At 38.2% G+C, this 21,900-nt stretch overlaps 1 protein-coding gene across 4 annotated transcripts in view; it reads left to right on the top strand.

The window, feature by feature from the left end:
- The window catches only part of OXR1 (oxidation resistance 1), a 257,957-nt gene that overhangs the window by 119,557 nt on the left and 116,500 nt on the right, over positions 1 to 21,900 (top strand). For 3 of the 4 annotated variants that reach the window (XM_014255452.2, XM_088067294.1, XM_088067292.1), the window contains one exon: positions 8,056 to 8,252. In XM_014255452.2, the coding sequence (XP_014110927.2) occupies positions 8,056 to 8,252 (197 nt within the window). Of the gene's footprint in view, positions 1 to 1,412; positions 1,579 to 8,055; positions 8,253 to 21,900 lie in introns of all 4 variants that reach the window. The other variant, XM_088067288.1, reaches the window with a different exon arrangement.

Genomic DNA, 21,900 nt, shown 5'->3' with positions numbered 1-21,900 from the left:
AGAACACAAAGATCTGTGATACCGTAAGAGCATTGTAACTTTCAGCCTGCTCTGCCATCTCTTTGAGAAGTTAAAATGCCCTTTCGCTTCCAAATTTGACTACATAAATGTATGCATGTTGTGGTTGCATATAGCGCAGCAATCTCAGGAACATTAAGTGCCCAGGGATATTGGGGATGACTTATAAACAACTCAGAAAACAGTAAAGTGTAGGGCTGGAATCAGAAATGTAAATGCAATTGCCTAAATTAAAGTCCATGGATAAAACAGCTTTGTTGATTTATAAATTACTTACAGCTAACACAGAACATAATTGATACTATGACAAAGTTAATTACATAGAAAAATATTGTGAGTTTGCATGGCTTCACTGTAAGCAAGGTATTCTGTATGTCTAAGACCATATCACGTAGCTCTCAGACCACTGGATACACTGGCCCTTGGAAACTCTCAATTCAGTGTGTGGGAGAGAAGATGGTAGGTAGAATGTGATGCTCCATAGTACAGGATGTGTGACAATCTCACAGTAATTTTCAGGAGAGTAGGGTCTGGGTGCTGGTTGCACAGCCTATAATAAAGCAATTTCAGAAACTTCTAATTAGGTGAAGTAAAGACTTTCCTTAGAGATAGAACCTTAAAATAGTCTGGACAGTTAGAATCCATCCTTATAAATAAAGCTGCAATAGATATAATCCTTCAGCATTCATGAGACAAATAAGAATGAAATAGAAATAATTATCACTTTTAAACTATTATGCAAAATTTCTCTGTGCTGAATATGACAGAGCTGGAAATTTCAAGACCCATGAAAATTGTACTGAAGTAGATTTGCATAATGCACTGGAAGAGCTTTTGTGAAAATGGAACTAGTGGGAGTTATTTAAATAACAGTATAGCAGCTATTAACAAAATAGTGAGATTCAAAACAGTAATTTACTTTACACATCTCTTCTAAAACACGTCCAGAATTAAGATATCTGTCAGCAAATAGTACAGCATCGCAACCCACCCTCTCAAAATCCTGAAAGAACAGATCAAGAAATTCTCATCCCTGACAAAACACAAACCTTAGTAGCAGAGCATATTATTTCCACCATGTAAAGCAGCTGTAAAATATTATACAGCCACGGAGAAGCCATATGATCTTGAGCTATTAATCCTTACACAGGCTTAGGCAGGAAAAGAAGAATTAATTATATATGCTATGATTATTTTGAGTTGCATTATGTATTTAGCATGATTGCTGCCATTTTCCTCTCCATCATCATCATCATCATCATCATCATCATCAGCACCTCCCTCCCTACTCCTGCCATGCCTCATCCTCCTGGATGTACATCTCCAGGCCCATGAGTGGTGTGGAGAGCGCTTTGACTCCTTTGGCCGTGGACTCACTAACGCTTCTCTCCCAGGCAGTGAGAATGCCTTGTCACACTTGAACCACAAGTGGATTCTGGATTCTCCCGCTTGGAGTTCATGGATCTAACCTGGCAGCAACCAATCTGTATGCCTTCTGTAAATGATCCTCCAAGGGTTTACCTGTAGCAGTGCTGTCATGCTCCCAGGAATAATCACAAGGTTTGTGCTCATTTTTGTAAGTCTTTATTCTGTGATGTGCACTTGAAACCCATGAAGCTCCAGCTTTGTCTATAAATCTTGTTAAAAGGGTGTGGGTTGCCTGTTCCACACAGCAAAAAAAAGCTATTTTTCAGTTATTTAGCTACTATCCATCTTCTTCCTGAAGGCTGGTCAAAACTTCTGGTTTGACATTATCCCTTCTTATAGAGTGAGGGATGGTGGCAATTTTCCTGCATGTGCTGCGGCTACTTCCATAAGGATGACTAGGAGGTGGAGAGAGGGGGCTTTTGGTTTGCTTTCTGATACTCTGGTGATTAACAATTGCCATGTCTTTGCATGGTAATTTTTGGTAATTTCTGTAAAGGGAAAAACAGGTGTTTTGTATCCTTCCTCTACTTATAGCATAATGCTGAGAGTATAAACTAAAATACGATGTTAAAATGCCTCTTTTTTTTTCACATAGCTCTCATGCCTGAATTGTTTTCTTCCCTGAAGCTAGGCCCGATGTTACATTGTTAATACATACCTGCCGCTCTGGATTGCTCTGTGGGCTGTGTAGCTGTGAATTCATTCCTAATCCTTTTGTATCGACACCCATGTGAGGATCACATTGTGTTTGCTCTGTGCTGTCAAATGATCTCATGTGCTGCTTGCGTCTTCTGAACTCTGCTGCATGACCAACACATTAAGGACCAGACTGAAGAGCTTTTCTGCAGGTTTTTGTTTGTTTACTGTGAGACATTGATTTAGCGCCGTCCTATATTCTAATTTGCTTTGTGGTGTTTGGTTTCTTTTCTTCTGCAATTCATAATGGGCAATTCAGATTTGAATTGCAAGTTTGTTGCACTCGGTTGCCTGCAGTACTCGGTAGTGAATAATTAGTAATAATACAAAAGATGGAGCATGCACTGAGTGGCTCTTTCCCTGTGAAAAACCTCCACCTTCCAGCAATCCCTGGCTCAAGGAATTAAGTACCTGCATGCTCCATAGCCTCTAATGGATGCTTTCTGCCTGTCTCATGTCTTTCTTTTCTGTACCAAGGGGCACTCCTGGTCTGTACAATTATTTCTCTTATGCAATTATGTATACCGTTCGAAGAAGTACTTAGCTGTGTTTGCTCCGAACGTGTTGCTTGCCTTCCTTTGGTTCTTCTGCAATTTCCATTGGTGTAAAACCATTTGCTTCCCCTTTTCTGATTGCTGATGGCTGTAGAGATCCCTGGGCTGATTTCGTGCTGGTAATTCCTTCCCACAGTCTGTTTCATCTTGCACCAGGAGGAACCAACTCATCATCATCACAGGCTTCTTTCTTTCTGTGCCAGTCTAATTCTGCTGTCTTCCTATTGGGAGGGGATGGCCAAAGCCATGACCAGGTCATATATGAGAGCATTAAACAAAAGATTTTCTAGCAGCCCTCCATGCATTGCCACATGCTGCAGGCACTCAGAAGTGTCAGGTGGTGAGTGAAGCCTGACTGCAGACCACAAGCCTTTTACTTGATGTCTCTGAATTACCAAAGCAGCCAAAAAATGCCCCAACCGCGTGCAAATGCAGATTTCTGTCCTGGCTGGGGGGGACAACCAGTGTGTCCACAGGAGAATAAAATAAAAGTCTTGGGAGTTCTCTGTGGAGACATCAGGGTTAGGCCTTCTCCTATGTTTAGGTTGTCAGACCTTTGCAGTGTTGGGTTTAAAACAGAAGTTTGCCTGTTTGGTTTTTTTTTTCAAAATCAGATAAAACCTGGCTGTCGACATCAGTTTGAATGACATTTCTTGCTACAAAGAAATCAAACTCATAACCAGCTCTTCTGAGCATTCAAAAATACTAAATGCATCTCTGAAAAGTAAACATCACTCTTCAGACGAGAGGTTTTCTTTCTCCTATTTACTGTGTAGTAAAATCTCTGCAATATTCACAAGGGGCACAGAGAGGGATTTTTGCATTCAGTAGATAAGAATGAGCTAGGCTTTCATCCAAATATTTGTTGCAGTAAGGGATTTTTACTTAGAAATTTGCAAAGACTTAATTGTATAGATTCCCAGCTCCTGAGATGCTTCTTATGGTTGCTTGTTTCCACCATAAATGGTTAAAATGTTTATTTTTTTTTTTTCCCCTTTTTGTTTCAGACTGGACTGCCAGCCATGATAGTTTTAGATGCTTTCAACATCTCTTTAGAAAATAGTACTTCATTTTTTTTTTGTCATCCTGCTTTGAAAAAATGCAGTTTGACATTGTAATATTTTTTTTAAAAAAATAAGGATGTATTTTATTAGAAATTGAATAGTTTTGTGATAGTGGGTGCTAGGAATTAAATCCTAATGCTCATAAATTCTACAGCAGAGTTTCTGAGTAATTCACTAGTTCCAGGAGTACCTATATGTATGGCCTACCAAACACCTGATGACCTTTTCTTTGTGAAGGAACTGGTAAGGAACTGTTCAAAGTGACCCATTCCTGGGAAGTGCTGCTGGGGAGCTCACGGTGACAGCTGGGCAGGAGGAGGTAAAAGCATCTTTCAGGTGGTTTCTAAGATGCAGTAGAAAACCTTGCAGTTGTATTCAGAGGAAGGACAGGGAAATAAAGTGCAATTTCAACAGGTAGTCAGTGTATCTACCTACAGGGATGTCATATCACACAGCTGGGAGGTGCACATTCCTCCTGGATTAGCTGAATGAGCAAACCCTCAGTGATTAGTAACCAGAGGATGCTGAGAGGTGGATTTGGGAATTTGTGCATCTGTTCACTAGATTAGCAGTACCAAGGCTGCATAGAAGGTTATCAACAGCTGGAGTTATTGGGATGAGCAGTGTATGTCTTAGGAAAATACAGTGAGATAGAAACTGAGAAAATGGGAATTTAATGGCATGTTAGCAATAGTGCAACTGAACTACACAAACAGGTGCATCGAATGTGTGTTTGAACAGGATTGTGTCAAGCAAAGGTGCTGCTCAGCTGTGTTCCAGGCAAACACAGCATCTCCAGATCCAGTTACCAGCAGCTGAATAACCCCAGCTTTGGGCCTAGGATGTGTTGTCTTGGTTACTTGTCCACAACTGATCCTTCAGAGTTATTCTATGTTAGCTTCTCCTCTGAACAAGCCCGTTTTGTGAGGAATGTGCCTGTCTCTCCTAACATCCCAAGGAGAGCACCACCAGAATTCACAGAAGCTGCCAGTAGCCAGAAGACCACAGCCAGAATAGCATAGTAGTTACAGCAGCAGTAACCAGCTCAGGGTTCCACGTGTCCCAAAGGATGCAGATTTTCTCAGTTTTGTTTTTCTCTCTCCTCTAGTTCTTCCCTCCTCACCAAATATCAATTAATACAAAACCAGCACACTATGGTTTAAGGATAGCTGCAGAAAATTAATTTTTTGTCCCTTGTACTTCAGATTTCAGTCAAGTTAAGACTTTGTCCTTGCTGTCAGACAAGCATTTCCCAGACTGACCAGTGTCTTTGCAGCAGATTGTTATCTGGCTGTCAGCTGGGAGGCTGCAGCAGCAGCATTTTGTGTCACACCAGGCAATATTGAAAGACCTGTGTTACCCATTGTTGGAAAGTTAGGTGAAGGCTGCTGCAAAATACAGAGAATAAAAGATAAAAAAAATTGCTGCAGTATTTCTTATGTCTTTTATTTATTTTTCTACAAGCAGACAGCCTGAAACAAAGCAAAAATGAGGAATGTGATCCCAAGGCATTTCATGTTCAGATTCCTTTCTGACGAAGAATAAATCATTTCAGCCCAACTGTGGAGCTGTAATATATATATAAAAAAAACAGCAGAAAACCCAAAATCAAGTGCAACACAAAGCTAGTAATAAAACAGGGTGTTGGAGAAGGGTCAGGCTTACAGTGAATTCATTTTCTTGGCTTTGAATGCATGCAGAACTCAGACTTACTTTCAAGACATGGTGGTCTACTGAAGATAGAGCTCAAAGACTGCAGTGTTTTCTAACAATTTGCTAGCCATGGCTGCATCAATATACAATTCAGGTGGATTGAAGGAAGATGCATTAGAGTAAACTGCTTGTTTTTGTCTAGTCATTGCCATAAAATTGTGTCCTTGCTTGAACCTGTGTCCTACTCAGCTGACCCTGTTATTGCAGTCAGGATTAATTCATACCCTGTATTTTTCTGTCTTTCCTGACAGAAAAAGCACTGTCACCATGGTCTCTCAAGAACAGTTTGACAATATTTTGTGCACTTGCTTGGCTTGCTTTGTTAATTTTGGTACTTATTTATTTGAAAGTCTTACTTTTAAATTATTCTCAGTTACAAGAATAGATAACTTTTTCAACATTAATTTGCTACAGGCATTTCAACCAAGTCTTTTATTAATCATAAGTCACTTGAAAAGGACCATGTGAAAATTTTGCTGTACAGATGACAGGTATTATCCCTTTATTCCTATGTGATGGTAGAAGAATAGACAGTGTATTTGTAATAACAATCTGGTGTTTCCCACAGTGCAGCAAGCTATTTTATTAGCTACTCCCAGACAGCTTTATTAATTGGACTGTCCTTCAGACAGCCCTGGTGGTGAAGAATGTGTTCACAACACAGCTGAAAATATAAATCATAACAGTATTTTTCAATTTGTAAAATTAATTTCCACTCACCTGCTCTCTTCCTTTGGGGCAGAACATAGACTTGCATAATGCAGGACATATGTACACTTATTGATCTGGAGGCCTCAGGATTATGGAGAGGTGCTGAACACTTTGTAGCCTCTTTGCCCACAGCTATTTTGCACAACACAGAAGCAATACCCTGCAATCACAGTGAAAGCTGTGGTCTGAGGTAGTGCATTACTTCTTAAAAGCTAGTGATTTTCTTCTCAAAAGTCATCCTTTAAATCTTCAAAGGTTTCTAGTGCTAAGGAATTAGAAAGACTTTTTATATCACCTGAGAGATGGTATATTCAATGCTGTATCAGAATAACATTATGATGGAACATCATTTCACTGTTAATCATAGTGTCATTCATAATATTCTACATACACATTGATACATTAACGTATCTTTCAGAAGCTGAGCACGACCTGTGTATTTTCCAACCCATTTAGAGCAGTTGTTATTATTATGACAATATTTAATCAGTTAATATCTTAAGCTAGCAGATTCCATTCTCAGTGGAGTAGTCCATGCTGTTTAATTGCAACTAGTACCTGGAGAAAATGTTTGTAAAATAAGAAAATGCAGACTTAAGAGGGGGCTGCTTAGCATTAAATTGTTAGCCTAATAAAACTATCCTCTAGCATTGCAGAACTTTATCATTTTACTTCACTTGCTTCAAAACTTCAGAGTTGTTATGATCCCTTCCTCTCAAATCAATATCTCACTGGAATGTCATAAATCTCTTTCATTTCCAGGATCAAATTGTGTAGTCAGCTATATACATTTATAGAGACCTGATCTGAGAAAAGTATTGACAAAATCCAATGTTTATGTTGTGAACTTCATTGTAACAGGTCATTTGTCTCTATTCAATAAGAAGCATATTAACCTCTAATAAGAGGTTAACTTCTAATAAGAAGCATATTAGAAGCATAGTAACCTCTATTTTACGTTGCTAGAGATAGTGGAGATATCAGAACTATGGTGAATCAGTGATGGGAGTATACTCACCCCACTCCAAAGTAGGATTTGAGAGTTAGTTAAGTCTTTTCCTCAGAACTTTGATAAAATGTCCACATCTGAGGAGGAGTTGAGAGTGATAACGTAATTTGCCTCTGTTTTAAAAAGGATTTTGACAATGTCTCAGAATATACTTGTGCACAAGTTGTGATGTTGTGTCTGCATGTGTGTGCACCTAGAGGGGTGAAAAACTAGTTGCATGATCTGGCTCAGAGAATAGTGGTTAATAATTCATACAGTACCTGGATGCCAGGACTGTATGAACATGTATGCCATGAGTTGAACACTAATTTCTTCTGCAGAGCAGAGAATTTCTTTTGTCCACTGCCATTGGAGTGCAAAAATGATACTTGAGGTTAGTGGGATTCTTGAGAAATAATGTGTTGAAAATATTGCAGAATGGGAAATGCAGTTGTAGAGCTACATCTGAATTTAGAAGATCATACATCAGTTCTTTTCTCTCAAGGCTTTCAGCAATTTTGTGCAAATTACTTAATTTCTTTGTACTCCCCTCATCTGTGGAAACTTAAGCCAAGCAGCTGAATGATAGGGTAATGGTGGGCAGCTCAGCTTGGAAATAGATTAGGGACTGATCCTTCAAGCAGCTCTGCAGGCTGATCTGAGGGCAGTTTACTATTTGCAGCTACATGGGAGATGTAACTGATTTAGTACAATCTGAAAGGGGAAATTAATGCAGGGCCCAATTTATCACTGCTGATCCATGTTCGGCTGTGACTTGCACGAATTATTGTACAATGAACAGTAGAATGTCACAGTTATTCTACACATAATCAAGCTATAGAAAGATGATTAGTAATACTTTACTGTCTTAAATTGCCTTTAGATTAAAGAAAAAGTCCCAGTCGGTGGATATTAGTGGGCCAGGATGCAACCCAGTGGCAGCTGAAGCTCAGACACCCCAGCCCAGCAAACCTTTACCTGCCACTCAGACAGCAGCTTCCGAGGAGGAACAGGACAACACCACAAACACCCAACGGCGCAACCCGCGGAGGAGCGATTTGAAGAGATATTACACCATTGGTAAGCTCTCATTCACAGAAAAAAATCAAATACACCTGTTACAAAAGCAGGGTCTGGCTGCTTATTGGTGGTTTATTTCTTTTGCTTACTTGAGGCTGGCTAGTAAGTTTAAAAGTACTCACAGTGAGCAATAAGTTATCATATCTTAATGCTGATGTCAAATTGCTCTAAAGAATTAACCTGCTTTATTCACTTGAATTTTTTCTTACTTTTATTTTTTTTATACTCCATAAGAAGTACTGAAGAAAGCATAAAAACAATTTTAATAGGAATGCTTTAGGAAAAGTGTAATTCTTACAATGGATTGCGTTGGAATTTCTGCAGAGATTGTTTAGGAGGTTCCTGATTAGAAAGGATTTCCAGTTTGGAGAGGGAGGAGGCATACTGAGTGTGAAGAATTATTTAGGGGCCTTATCGATATCTTTCTCTGAATATTTTGGTTTTCTGGATCTTCATCTGGGATGTCAACATCTCCATGAGTCTTAAAAAACCATCTCAGGCACCCTGGAACATGTTTTGCAGCCTGCTTCCCCATGCATAATTTTGAGATTGTGCTTGACCCCTTTTGGCAGGGTTGGATGGGACCACAGTGGTCTGATCTGGTGTGAGCTCCCTGCTCAAGCAGGCTCATCCCAGAGCACACGGCACAGGATTGTGTCCAGATGGCTCTTGAATATCTCCAGTGAGGAAGACCCCACAACCTCTCTGGGCAATCTGTTCAACCTGTGCACGGTCACCTGCACAGTAAAGTTCTTCCTCAGGTTCAGGTGGAACTAACTTTCTGTGCATAAATTTCTGCCCATTGCTTCTTGTCCTATAGTTTGGCAATAGTTTGTGAGCTGTTGAATTATTGCAGTATAATGTGATCATTTCTTCTGCTCCAAGGGAACTATTTACATGTCTTTTACTTGCCTAAAGGATAAAGAAAAATGTGTTTCCTTAGACATCTTTAATTGTGTTATGTCTGATCCCTTGAAACTGCTGTCACTCTAAGTTATGTTGCTTTTAAAGAAGGAAACTTCATTAGCAATCTACCCATTTTAATAATGAAGTCTGCGTCTAAAGTGATGAGTGACTGTATGTGTTTGCATTTTTTGATGCCCAAAAATTTTGCTCTATGGTGCTTTTTTTCTCCTATTTTCTCCAAATGATCTTACAGGAATATCAAAGATAAGCCAAGATTGCTTTATACATGAAGCAGGATTTGGAATGTGGGGTGGGTTTCGTAGGAGTGATAACGACAGTAGAAATCTACCACATCATCAAAATGAGTTCTAAATCTAATTCAGTATTAAAACGTACTATTGCCAATTTGACCATAGTTGAATGTTCTTCTGTGTGCACCCAAAACACAGTCTGCACATGGAGCTACAGATTAAGGTTTGTGTTTATCTTGTTAAATTTGACTCACAGCAGCTTCTTTTGGGACTCTTTACACAATCTTTATGTGATCTCCAATCTGTATGTACTTTGAGTGATCACAAGGTCTGAGCACTAGTTTCTCAGGATGTAACCTCTATGCCAGAGTAACAGAATGTTGTTCATACATTTCAATAATTACTTTGGATATTGTGCAGCATTTACTTGACAGACTTGTTGATTGAAAAAGGCCTCTGAAGGTTGCATAGTCTGGTGACCATTTAAAGCAGGACCTCAGCCAACTCCAGACAGAACGGCCAAGGCTTTGTCTTGCTGAGTTTTGACAGTCTCCAGGGGTGGATACTTCACTGCCTCTCTGCCTGTCGTGCTGGGGCATGGACACTGTGTCCATAGACAACAGCAGTCCTGGGCAACTTGCCCATAAACATGCTGATGTTAGTGAACAGCAGTCGTAGACCCTAGGGAAGTATGAGGGGAACAGACCACAGAAAGTGGCCAAACTTGCGTGTTTTTTCCAAATGTCATCTTCCCTTATCCTTGTACAGAGTATTGGGAGAGTCCAGAGCCATCTGGACTGACCCAGTGTGGGAGAGGTGTTGATTTTCTGTTCTTATACGCACAACCTTGTCTATGTGACTTGTCTGAATCACAAAGATTAAGTTGCTAGAGCCAGTACTGCTGCATAGTGCATTATGTTTGACTTTTGCTGACAGGCAAATTAGAGACAAGAGTTGCTCTGTATCTTCTCAAATGTTTGATGGCACACGTTCCTGATGCCTGTGAAAATGCACGGTTTAATTTTGGACAGCACAGTACTGATACCAGATGAACACGTTTACTGTACTGACTGAGTTGTTCCAATATTGAGTCTATGGCTCTGGTAACCTGAAAGAATAATTATCTTCTTAGAGCATATGTTAATTTATGACCTATATCACCCTCTTAAAGAAAAAGAAATTTTCTGTGACTTGACTCAAAAATATTTTCTAATAGTTAAAATCTAATAAATTAATTTGTTACTTACTGAGGATGAATGCACTCATGCACTCATGTGACACACAGTGTCACACACTGACACAACAGACCCATACTCTAGAAAACAAAACCCAGACTTCTGTGATGTTTTATATATGATTGGCTGTTACATAGCATAAACAAGCATGTTGGATCTGTTTCTGGCTTAATACAACTACACAGAGGTTTACCTTGTTTTGCCCTTGTTTTCATGTTGTTCTTCTAAAAGAAACCTATGCTTAAGATCAATTAAATGGATTACGAAAATATGTTAGAAAATTAATGATCTCAGCTGACTTTTTTGTTTTATTCTAAAATTAGAATTTTGTTACATTAACCTCAGAACAAATTGGCAAATGACAGTGTTTATGGCAGTGAGTAACTGAGCTAACAAGTGCCAAATGTGTTTCGTGTTACTCTCTTGCTCCTTAGGAATTTATTTTAAGTAATTATCATGATGTGTAAAGTACTTTATAGAAATAACAGCTGAGTTCAAATACATAAAAAAAGTATCACATCTATGTTTAGACATGCATATAGACAGTTTGTGCTTTAAAATGGAACTGTCAGCATCACATTGCCTATTAAATTAAAACTTACTTCAGGGCCTGGCTGGATTTGTTAATATCTGCGCATTTTATTAAATAGCCATGCAACTTATGATTATGTGTAAGAAATGTGTAACCAGTCTTACTTTCTCAATTCATGGGAAGTATTGAAAAACAATTGTTTTCAAAATATGTTGGTTTTTTTTTATTTGGTTATGCAGGAAGCACTTTAGAGATCTCTCTATAAATCACACTCTGCTTTGCAGATCCGGAGATGTGAGCATTTACCTTGCACACATGTGCTTTGCAGAAGAAATTTTAGCAGCTTGTGTATGCTTGCAGCTACTGTGAGTAGACACAGGCAATTGTCTGAGGTTGTGTTTCTAAAGGTTCTCTAGCATCAGAATATTTTTAATTTTTTCTGTGTACACGGATTTACTCAGACCTTCCAAAACTGATTGAGTAATGAGGAATTCCAAGAGATTTTAAAATTTCATCAGCACTGCTCCTACTTTAGACAGCTAAAAACAAGTTACTTATTTTGCATTTCATCTTTCCCACAGACTGCACTTCAGGTGCTTTCCAAACTTAGTGAGTCTAGCTGCACTTTTTAAAAATGGGGGGAAAAGTAGGTAAGAAAGAGAAGAACTGATAGGAATAGGCAATGGGGAACAAGTTGTGTGCTTGGTTGAAATGAAATAAAAAATGGAGAGTCAGTGAGTGGGATAAATAGCTCTTCCATATGGCAGGCTCAGCAGGCAGGAAGGCTCCAGCACCTTCAGTGCTGAACTGAAGAAATTGAGTGGGAACCTCTAGATTAATAAGATGAGTGTAGGAAAAACAGTCTGCATGGTGGGTTGGATGAAGTTTTTTGGAGAACTCTTGAAACAGCACCCAAGACACTTAAAAATAAAAGCCTAAAATTAGACTTTTTAGATGCTTCAGGCACTTAAAAATTCAGGCCACTTATTTCTGAAGTAGTTTTTGTTGAGCAACTCCAAAAGAGAAAAGGAAGGTGCCTGTGTCTTCAGCACTCTGGAAAAGGGACTGGAATATTAAACAATGGAACATGATATGGGTAACCTGCATCCAGAGCAGTGAGGATGTATCAGCTTAATGCCCTGCCCAACTAAAAGAACTACAGGCATTCTTAGGCAGCTGCATCACAGCTGTGTTGTTTGTAGGACCCAGCTGAAGGGTTGTGGGACTATACTTCATGGTATGATACCTCAGGATTCACTTTCAGCGATTTATGAAGGTGAATGAAGTGGTTCATGTTACCCTGTAGAGATGTGCATTTGAGTATAGCAATATATAGCCTATAGTGATGTTGCATCTGTATACCCAGCTGGGCAAGCCTGGTGTTTAGTGCTTAAATACCTCTAAGAGGACATAGCCAGTGGATTGTCTACTTAATAACCCTGGTTTTGTAGATGTAAAAGGCCTTCTTTTGTTCTAGGTGCCATTAAAATAAAACTGTAGCACTGGTATGTAGTAAATACATTATATAAAAATAAGAAGGTTGCATAAAAGTATTTTCTTGATCAGGCAAAAGAATTTTTGAAAAAGGACAATGTTCATACTAGAAAATTTTATAGTACAGTATTGGTGGGGAGATGAGGAATGCAGTATATTTTTTTTATTTTTATTTTTATTTTTAAATTTTTTCATTGTATCTTTTAGTAAAAGCCTTAATGCAAATGTTGCTATTCAGGCTCTTGCTAGCAGAAGAGCATTTAATTTAGAGTATGACTGTCAGCTGCCTCTGGAGACATCTTTTGTTGGTACAATCTCCGTCATCAGTGGAAGGTGTTGCTGCTACAACTACACACACTTAGTAGTTTAGACAGAATGCCTAAGTATGTATATGTGTACATAATATGCAGCATGAGGACACTTGGGAAATACTAAAAAAATTGCCAAAGTTCCCTTCCTTACAGTAGGCCATTTTTTAAAAAAAATATTTCATATTTCACTTGTTAAAAAAAAAAAAAATAGAAAAAAAGAAACAAGCCCTTTCCTCCTTCATACTCTCTTGCAAATGAGGTCAGTAGAATTCTTAACAGAGAAAATATTTTCTGCTACCTTGACCTTGCTGTATTAGTACTCTGAATTAACTAATATAAAATCAGTGCAGAAGAAATGTGAAGCTTTTGGGATAAGCAAGTCTGAATAAATACATATTAATTGACTAAGTTTCCAAAACAATTGTCTAGTAGCTAATAGCAAAGTGATAACTGGGAAAAGACTGATTGTCATGCCATTTCCTAATCTTGTTTAGGAAGATTGTAAGAAACAAAGTTTCAGTGGGTAGTTGCTTTAAATTTAGCTGAGATTAGTTTAGTCATACAATCACAGAATGGTTTGGGTTGAAAGGGACCTTAAAGTTCATCTAGTTCCAACTCCCTTGCCATGGGTAGAGACATTATAGACCAGGTTTCTAAAAACCCCATCCAGTCTGGCCTTGAATACTTCCAGGGATGCTGAGTACTCACCTTCTCTGGGTAATCTGTGCCAATGCCTCACCAACCTCACAGTAAAGAATTCGCTCTAGTATTTAAACCAAGCCTCTTTTAGCTTAAAGCCTTGTCCTATCTTTACATGCCCATGGCAGAAGTCCCTCTCTATCACTCTTTAGTCTCCCTCCAGGCACTGGGAAGTTGCTGTAAGATTTCCCTCGAGCCTTTTCTTGTCCAGGCTGAACAACCCCAGCTCTCCCATCTTGTCTCCATAGGAGAGGTGCTCCAGCCTTGTCATCATTTTGGTGTCTCTCCTCTGGACTCGCTGCAGCAGGTCCCAGAGCTGGGAGCACAACTCAAGGGAGGGTCTCACAGAGTGGAGTGACAGAATCACCTTTCTTGACCTTCTGGCCATGCTGCTTGTGATGAGGCTCAGGATACATTTGGCTTTCTGGGCTGCAAGTGCACATTGCTGGGGCACCTTGAGCTCCTTGTCAGCCAGCACCCCCAAGGCATTACTAATAATTTAGTACTTCTAAATGTATTGTGAAAAGAAGATGGACATGCCAAAGAATTTAATGCATAGAAATGAAAGTTATAACTGGTTGCATGAATTATTACTAATGCACAAAGCAGTATAAAAGAGTTCTTATAAAGTGAGAATATAATAGAGATGATTTTATGGGGAAACCTAAAACATAATGTTTTTTTTAAGTGATTAATAAATCCATTCTTCTTCTTATGAAAGGAAGAACTAAATGGAAAGTGATCAGCTACTATTTAGTAGATACAATTATACCTAATCTTTTTGCTCTATGCTTTCCAGTGAGTCCGTTTAAGCCATGACTCTTACAATTATTTGGAAACATAAATAAATATCGTGTTGTTTAGATATGCAGTAGATTAATTTTCTTTCTGTTTGCATACATTCCAGCTTGCTTCCATAAAAATATTGCTTTAAAATATGTCAGAACTATCTGTTTAAGTGTTTATTCATACACATTTATTACTAAATTTATATGGTGTCACAGAATCTGCTAATACAAAAATTAATGTGTGATATTAACATCAGTTCAAGTGGTGATTTCATATCTCAGATTTCTCACCCTGCTTGAACTATTGGAGCTGCTGTGAGAGCTAGTCAGACTTTACAGTAAATCTACTACTGGACTCAAAACTGGAAAAGGCAAAATTGATCCACCTGAAAATATAAACTTATTTACGACCAAGCTGAGACATTTATGGAGTTTACTTCATGGGACTACTCACTACTGTAGTCACTGTTTAAAAACAGAGTTAGGGGGTTGACTCCTACCTTCTCTTAAATAAGCATAAAACTTGTTTGAAAGACAGACATTGTGACTTGTGGTACTCTTGTTTCCAGTGTGCAAATCCTTTCCTGCTCTGCAAGATTTTATTTGGGATGCTCTAGAGAGACACTATTCTTTGTAGAAGACATTATCTGATATTTGGTGTACTTGCTGCAGAGATGTTTTCCTGCAGAATACTTCACTTTCTTTCCAAAAAGTGTTCTTATCATTTGGCCATTGAATATATTTGCTTCTACTCTTCTGAATAATTAAAATTAGGTAAGTGGTGGAGTTTGATGCAGTAGGTGCTGCAAATTTCAGCTGCATCTTCTCCCTTTTAGAGAAGAGCAGATTGGAGATGGAGCTGCCAGCTCTATCGCAGAGGATCCAGATGCTGATCAGACACATTGCAGAGTTTGACTCTGTCCCATTCACTCCACTTATAATTTCTTTATTGAACACTCGGTACTTTCTGAGAGGCATCATTCTGACTGGCTTCTTTGAAATATTATTTCAGAAACTTTTTGAGAAGGATACCATTTCCCTAGCACCTCATTACCTGTTTGTGAGTGATAAGGAAAGGGAAATAATTTGTGGAATGTGTGGATAATAAGGAAAGTGTCTCTCATAGCAACAGTAACTATGCAAAATTCTTACTCATTCAACCTTTCTGAAGATTTTTATTAGTGATTCAGATCACATAGCTACTCTGGATGAGCAAGCAAGCATATATTCATGTCTTTGTTTTTCTCTTTTCTACTACTTCAAACTTGGAGCCATTACAAGACAGTTTTTAATGTTGTATCCTTCTTTTGTCCTTTACAGATACTCTGCATATCCTTTGAATATAAATGAGTTCTGAGCTATAGAGACAGCATCCACCAGAAAAGTGATGCTCATTAATGTCCTTTCATCTCAGTATTTCCCTTTTCTTAGCATCTGGTTTTGGTTTTAATCATATAGAATGCTATCATATCATCTGCTGAGTCACTTTGGGCAAGAAATATTTCAGGATTTTCTAATTTTCTTGCTTTACATCAGGATAAAGATGAAATATTTTATAGTTCTGTAGGCAAGCTACCCAGCTTTCAAGATCAGCTAATCATGTGTACTCTTGGGATACTAAAATTTGAATCTCTGGGTGAAGAAAAAAAACCTTATCTGACCCATGAGCTCTCAGCTGATAGAGATTGCGTCACCCTCAGTCTCTCACACTGGAGGTTTTCTGTAGAAGAGAAGAATGACTGAAAAAAAAGAACATGATTTCTAACATAATGTGCTTTGAGCACCAGTCTTTTGAGTACTGGGAAATAGCAAAGTCTTCCTCTTAGCAGTTCAAGAACAAAGAAGGAAAGTACTGATTCAGTGCTGAAACAGCTGGGTGATTTAGTGACAGCAGAGACAGATAAGACTGAGGTTTTTGAATCTGGAGACATAGTTCTGGGAGAACAATTATTACTGGTAGTGGAAAAGAGCTAAGTCAGTGATTTTGAGGAAAATCTTGATCCGTAGGAGTTCCTGGGACTCTTTGGAATACATAGTAAGGATGCTGAAGGAACTGCTGAGGTCATTGTGAGGCTTTCATCATTGGAAGGTTATGGAGATCATGGGAGGCCCATGATGTCTTGGAAAAGGCAAATTCTATAGATCTCTTTATAGAAAGGGCAAGAAGGATTTTCCAGGGCTGTTCCATAGGCTGTTCAGCTTTACTTCTAATGGTCATTGTCTTCCAGAGCAGCCCTATGTCCACGATAGGGCACCATGGCCTAGGTGGTTGGACTCCTTCATGGCTGGAGAAAACTCTGAAGGCAGCAGCCACCAAGATCATCAGGGGCCCTGTGAGGAACAGCTGAGGGAGCTGGAGAAGGGACATGTTGAGGGACACCTTACAGCAGCCTGTCTGCAAGGAGGCTGCCCATGGGACATCTGTAGTCTGCTCTTTGCACTGGTGCAAGGCAGAACAACAACACACAATCAGCCCAGAGACTGAAATATAAGAGGTTTAGACTTAATATAAGGAATTTTTTTTCCCAATGCATGAGAATGTACAAAGAGGTTGTGCAGTCTCTAGAGGTTTTTAAGACCCAACAGTTCTGTCTTCTGTAAGTAAAGGGAATTGTAGCACACCAAAGCACCTGGTGTGATTATTCATATTTTATTCATTCTAAAATCAAGTGCAATGTTTTCAGACTTCTTGATTATTCTATATAGCTAAAAAATGCACTAAAATTGATTATAAAAATTTGTTCTATTTTATAGTTAAAATAAAGTTAAAGGTAGCTGAATTTTTCTGATTCTCCACTCTCAGAAAAAAAAAAAAAAGAATGTTTAAGAGTTCTTAAAATATCATGGAAGATCTCTTGGCCCAAGGCAAGTGTGTGTTATTTCTGTTTTAGGCTTTGTTTCAGTTCTCTTATATATACCATGAAAACTATGATTTTGGGACATTAATCAGAAACTGAACTTTATTGATGGTGCCAAATGTCCTCATATATGTTTTACTTGTTCCCTTAAACTTTCTTTAAATCCATTAAAAAACCCTGCAGAGATGAGGGGTGTGGGGGTGGAAAAAGATATTATGGAAAGGATCAAACCACAAATACTGCTGGTAACCTCAGTTTGCAAAGTGCCTTCCTGACCCTTAGAAGCTAACACTGAGATAGTGAATGAAGCCATTGAGTTTCCTTGCACACAGCACATATGGGAGCATGGACTCTGAGATCAAATCTGATTTTATTTATTGTAGAATAACTACACTGAAACGGAAGTCAGTCTGGATAAAGTGACCAAATCCAGCTGGGCAGTGATGCTGATCCTGAGAGACATGACCTACCTCAGTCTCCACCACCAGGTGGCCTGTGCTGATGGGGTGGTACCATCTCACTCCTGTTCAAGGAGGTTGTTTTCCTGTGAGAATGATCCAATTCAAAGATCCAATTCAAGACATTTATACTATGCCAGAACAGACCTTGCCCATTGCCTAATATTTCTGGGTCCTTAACCTGAGGAGCAAATATCTTGCAGCATGCAAAGATATGACTTCAAGCAAACTGTCATTTTATTTCTTCTTCCTTTTTAACAATTTTTTACCCTTTCCTGTATTTTTTTTTTATTATTTATCATACTATTTTGCTAGATGTTGCTAGATAAATATTGCTAATTAAAGATGTTGCTAGATAAATAGGAGTGAAGATGTTGCTAGATAAATAAGAGTGAGACGTGATTTTCAGGAGATGGGTCTGAGTTAGGACCACCTCCAGGGCAGCTTGCTGTGAAGGTGCTTTTGGATTTTAACAAACTGGCTTGTTGTTTTGCTTCTTTCCATAAAAAACATTATGGGAACAGAGTGTTGTCACTAAACTCTGATTTTTATCTTGAACCAGGAAAAACAGTTGGATTTTTTCATGGAGTTATTATACTACTGAATATTCCACAATTACAAAGCATTAGTATTCACATAGCAGTATGCAAAGACTTTACAAGCATAAAATATTCAACATGTACAAAAAATTATTTTTATAAATTTAGATACTAATTGGCTAGATACATTAATGAAAACTAAATAGTGGCAGCAGCCTGCTATGTTTCCAATGAATCTCATTAATTAATATGCTTGAGAGATTCTTTTATTCTTTTAATTTGTAGAAGATAGAATGACAGTCTCTTTCCTCTGCCAGAGGAAATGTGGCAAGTGTGACCTGTTCTTAGGGTTGTTGACTTGCAGTTTCTCAGGCACATTCGCTATACATTTGTTTAGGAACCTGTGTGACCACTTAGGTATGAAATTAGGTGCTTTTGTCACCTATCTACAGTTTGAATTATGTTTTTCCCTTTACACTTGTATGTAAAACAGTGTTGAGGTTGTCTCTGATAGTTTGCCAAGTTTCTGATGTTCTTGCTCTGAATAAATCTCAGGGAAAATACCTCCTCCCTACAGTCATTTTTTAAAACATAAAGGTACTAGGAAATAAAATGATGAATTGAGAAAATTTGTTTAAATTCCATCTACAAACTAGATGACATGTTCTATTTAAAAAAAATAAATTCTCATATTAATAAAACACGAGACACTGATTGTTCACAGGTCAAGACTTCCCAGTATATCTGCTAGAGTTAGCATCAGTTAGTACTGAGATCTGCGAGGATCTTGAAGAGAAACCATCACCAGTGTGAACCCTGAGAAAATGCTGAATGACACCACCGCTGACTCTCAGCTAACAAAAATTCATCTAGCGGTTTGGCCCAAATCAGCTGCAGTAGAAAAAGATAAATCCCTGTGGGATTGCAACTACATTATGCACAGTTGAGATGATTTTTATATTTTTAGTTAGAGTAGAACAGCTTTGTCATGTTGTCTGACACTGATCTAAATCTGCACTGACTTCTTGTGATTTTCTTAATCAGTATTAAATGCACACATTTCAAACCTGTCAGATAGAAGAAGATAATATACCAAATGTAAAATATAAACCATTTCTTATTCAGTGTTTGCTGGAAAACAAACTAAGCCCAAGCAGTTTGGCCTCCCTTAAATACCACATTTCTCTGCTAGGGTTACTAGTGGGACTGTAACTCATCACAAGTAAAAAATATGAGAATAAAGATAGATAATTTGGGGAGTAAAAGACTCACCTTGAACCCTAGAGCAGGTTCTTTCAAGAGAGGAGAATTTATTTTTCCCTGACAAGGGGGTTCTGAAGGATTGCCTGTTTGAATGAGAATATATCCAAGTGAAATAATATAGTCATAGGAATACCATGTCATTGTTACATGTGATTTTAAATAATCTGACAGAAAACACTTTCTCCAATCAGCCCCATTAATAAAGGTGGATTGGGTTCAACTCAGTGTCTCAGTATTCATTTAATGAGGTTCCTGCATTTGATGGTCTTTTAAAAGCCCCATCTCTTTTTACCGTTTTACTGCCATATACACATCAAATTGATTTTCTTATTTCATCTACCAGAGACAGAAAAAGCATAACTTCATTTTCTTTTAGATAGTTGGTGAATTTCTTATTCAGAGCAACAAATATTTTTCTCTACTCTGCTAAGAACAAGATGCTACAAGTTCTTTTGAATGATTTAATTTTTGTGTTTTTCAAGGGGGAGAGTGTGCTAAATGGCAGTTAGGGACAACTTGGAAAAAGGATACTTAATTTTATTTTTTAACATGAATAGTAAACTTTCTTACATTGAGAGGGAACAAAAATCCTTTATTACAACTTCAATCTACTTAGCAAAGAAAGGCTGAAAGATGCCTTCATAGGACTGAAATAAATATGTCTGAGGGATGTATGATTCATCTGAATAAACCATGAGTTATTAAACTCTGCTTGGGTAAAGAAAGAGGTACCTGATTGCAGGGGTAAAGGTGTTGGGGACAAGGAATGGCAGCACGATGGATATGAAGAATTGAGTGTCAGTGAATTCAAGAAGAGGCCAGCACAAGGCTGGGTGTGCAAGTAAATGAGAGTGGTGCCCAAGTAATGAAGAGAAGCAGAGCTATCAAAAATAGTCATTTCATAAAAGCACAATAAGTGATAAGAACATCAGAAAAGCCCTGTCTCATGCCATAATCCAATGTTCTGTTAACAAAATCAGCCTTCTCAGGTTTTTGTTCGCTGACAGCATTCCTATCAATCACATTTGGTATTAAGACTTCTTAATTTTAAAGAACAGGAAGAGAATTTCTAGGTTATGTACCTTATTAGGAAAAATACAAAAATCTCAGTTCTAATATACTGATAAGTACTTTGCTTTTGTTATGGTTTTGTGAGGAGGAAAACATGGGAACATTTAGCATGCTTTAGGTACCCACTGACTTGTAGACTTATACTTGCCCCTCTCCTACTGTCAGGATGACTTACATGTGAATAGGATGTAAAAATAGAGGGGAAAACTAAATATAATTTCATTTTTAGTTGTTAGAGACTTCAATGGGATCACGTTTTTCTAACCAATACACATCATATGTATGAATGCAAAATTATGTATAGTGGTATCTAACCACATACACTGAAGAGGTATCTGTTGCTTATTAGCATAACTGATGTTTCAGTTTTGAATGTTCATCAGCTGCCTGTAAATTAGGATACTATCTGGAAGACAGGAGATGCAGGCTTGGTTGGTTTGGGTTGGGTTTTTTTAGCACAATGAAGAGATTATTCTATCTTTGTTAAAAAAATATTTTTTGTTAAAAATATTATTTCTACAAACTGGACAGATTGTTAATATTTGCAGTTATTTTTATTTTCTGGGGATTATATTACATGATCTTCATATTTATCTGCTCAGTGTAACAAGTTCCCTTAAAACCATCTGCAGTAATACAACAGCTTTCTTCTGGTATTTGTCCCACTGAAACTTCCCAGGTCTCCAGTTAGCTTGCTAGTGTGTTGCTTATGAAAGAAGTATTAGAAATATGAAACTTACATGAAAATTGGTGTTACCCATACCAAAACCAGCCTTGAGATGGAGTTTAGATATGTATTCTTCCCAAAAGTCAAACCAACAAATGCTTGTTTTGGGAGACCAGCTATATTTTGCAGTCCAATACAAAACCCAGGGTCTAGGTCAGTTGGCTCCCTCCATCCCAATGCTTCCTGGGAGGTGCTGTGTGACCCCAGGGTAAATGCAGCACCATGTGCACTCCCAGAGCTGAGTGCTGAAGACAGAGATGTAGCAGGTTGTATAACAGTGCCACCAGGTGATAGCATAAGATGTAGGGTTTGCTGCTACAGGTATTTGGTTCAACAATTATTTGGAGATTAGCTCTGTTGTAAAGCATCATTTTCCTCCCAAGGCTAATGTTTGGAAATTTCAGACATAACTAACAGGTTTCTGCTGTAAGTTGTATCATAAACATAGTGCATATGTCAGGGGACTTCTACTGATTTAATTTTTTTGGGAGGGAGGGAGGAGGAAGGGAGGAACAG

Source organism: Pseudopodoces humilis, chromosome 1, assembly GCF_049639895.1.
Source record: "Pseudopodoces humilis isolate 2021_Gansu_Grassland_sample_001 chromosome 1, ASM4963989v1, whole genome shotgun sequence".
In the NCBI taxonomy this organism is placed as follows: Eukaryota; Metazoa; Chordata; class Aves; order Passeriformes; family Paridae; genus Pseudopodoces; species Pseudopodoces humilis.
The sequence above is the reverse complement of the archived record's forward strand: the minus strand, read 5'-3'. Positions and strand labels throughout refer to the sequence as shown.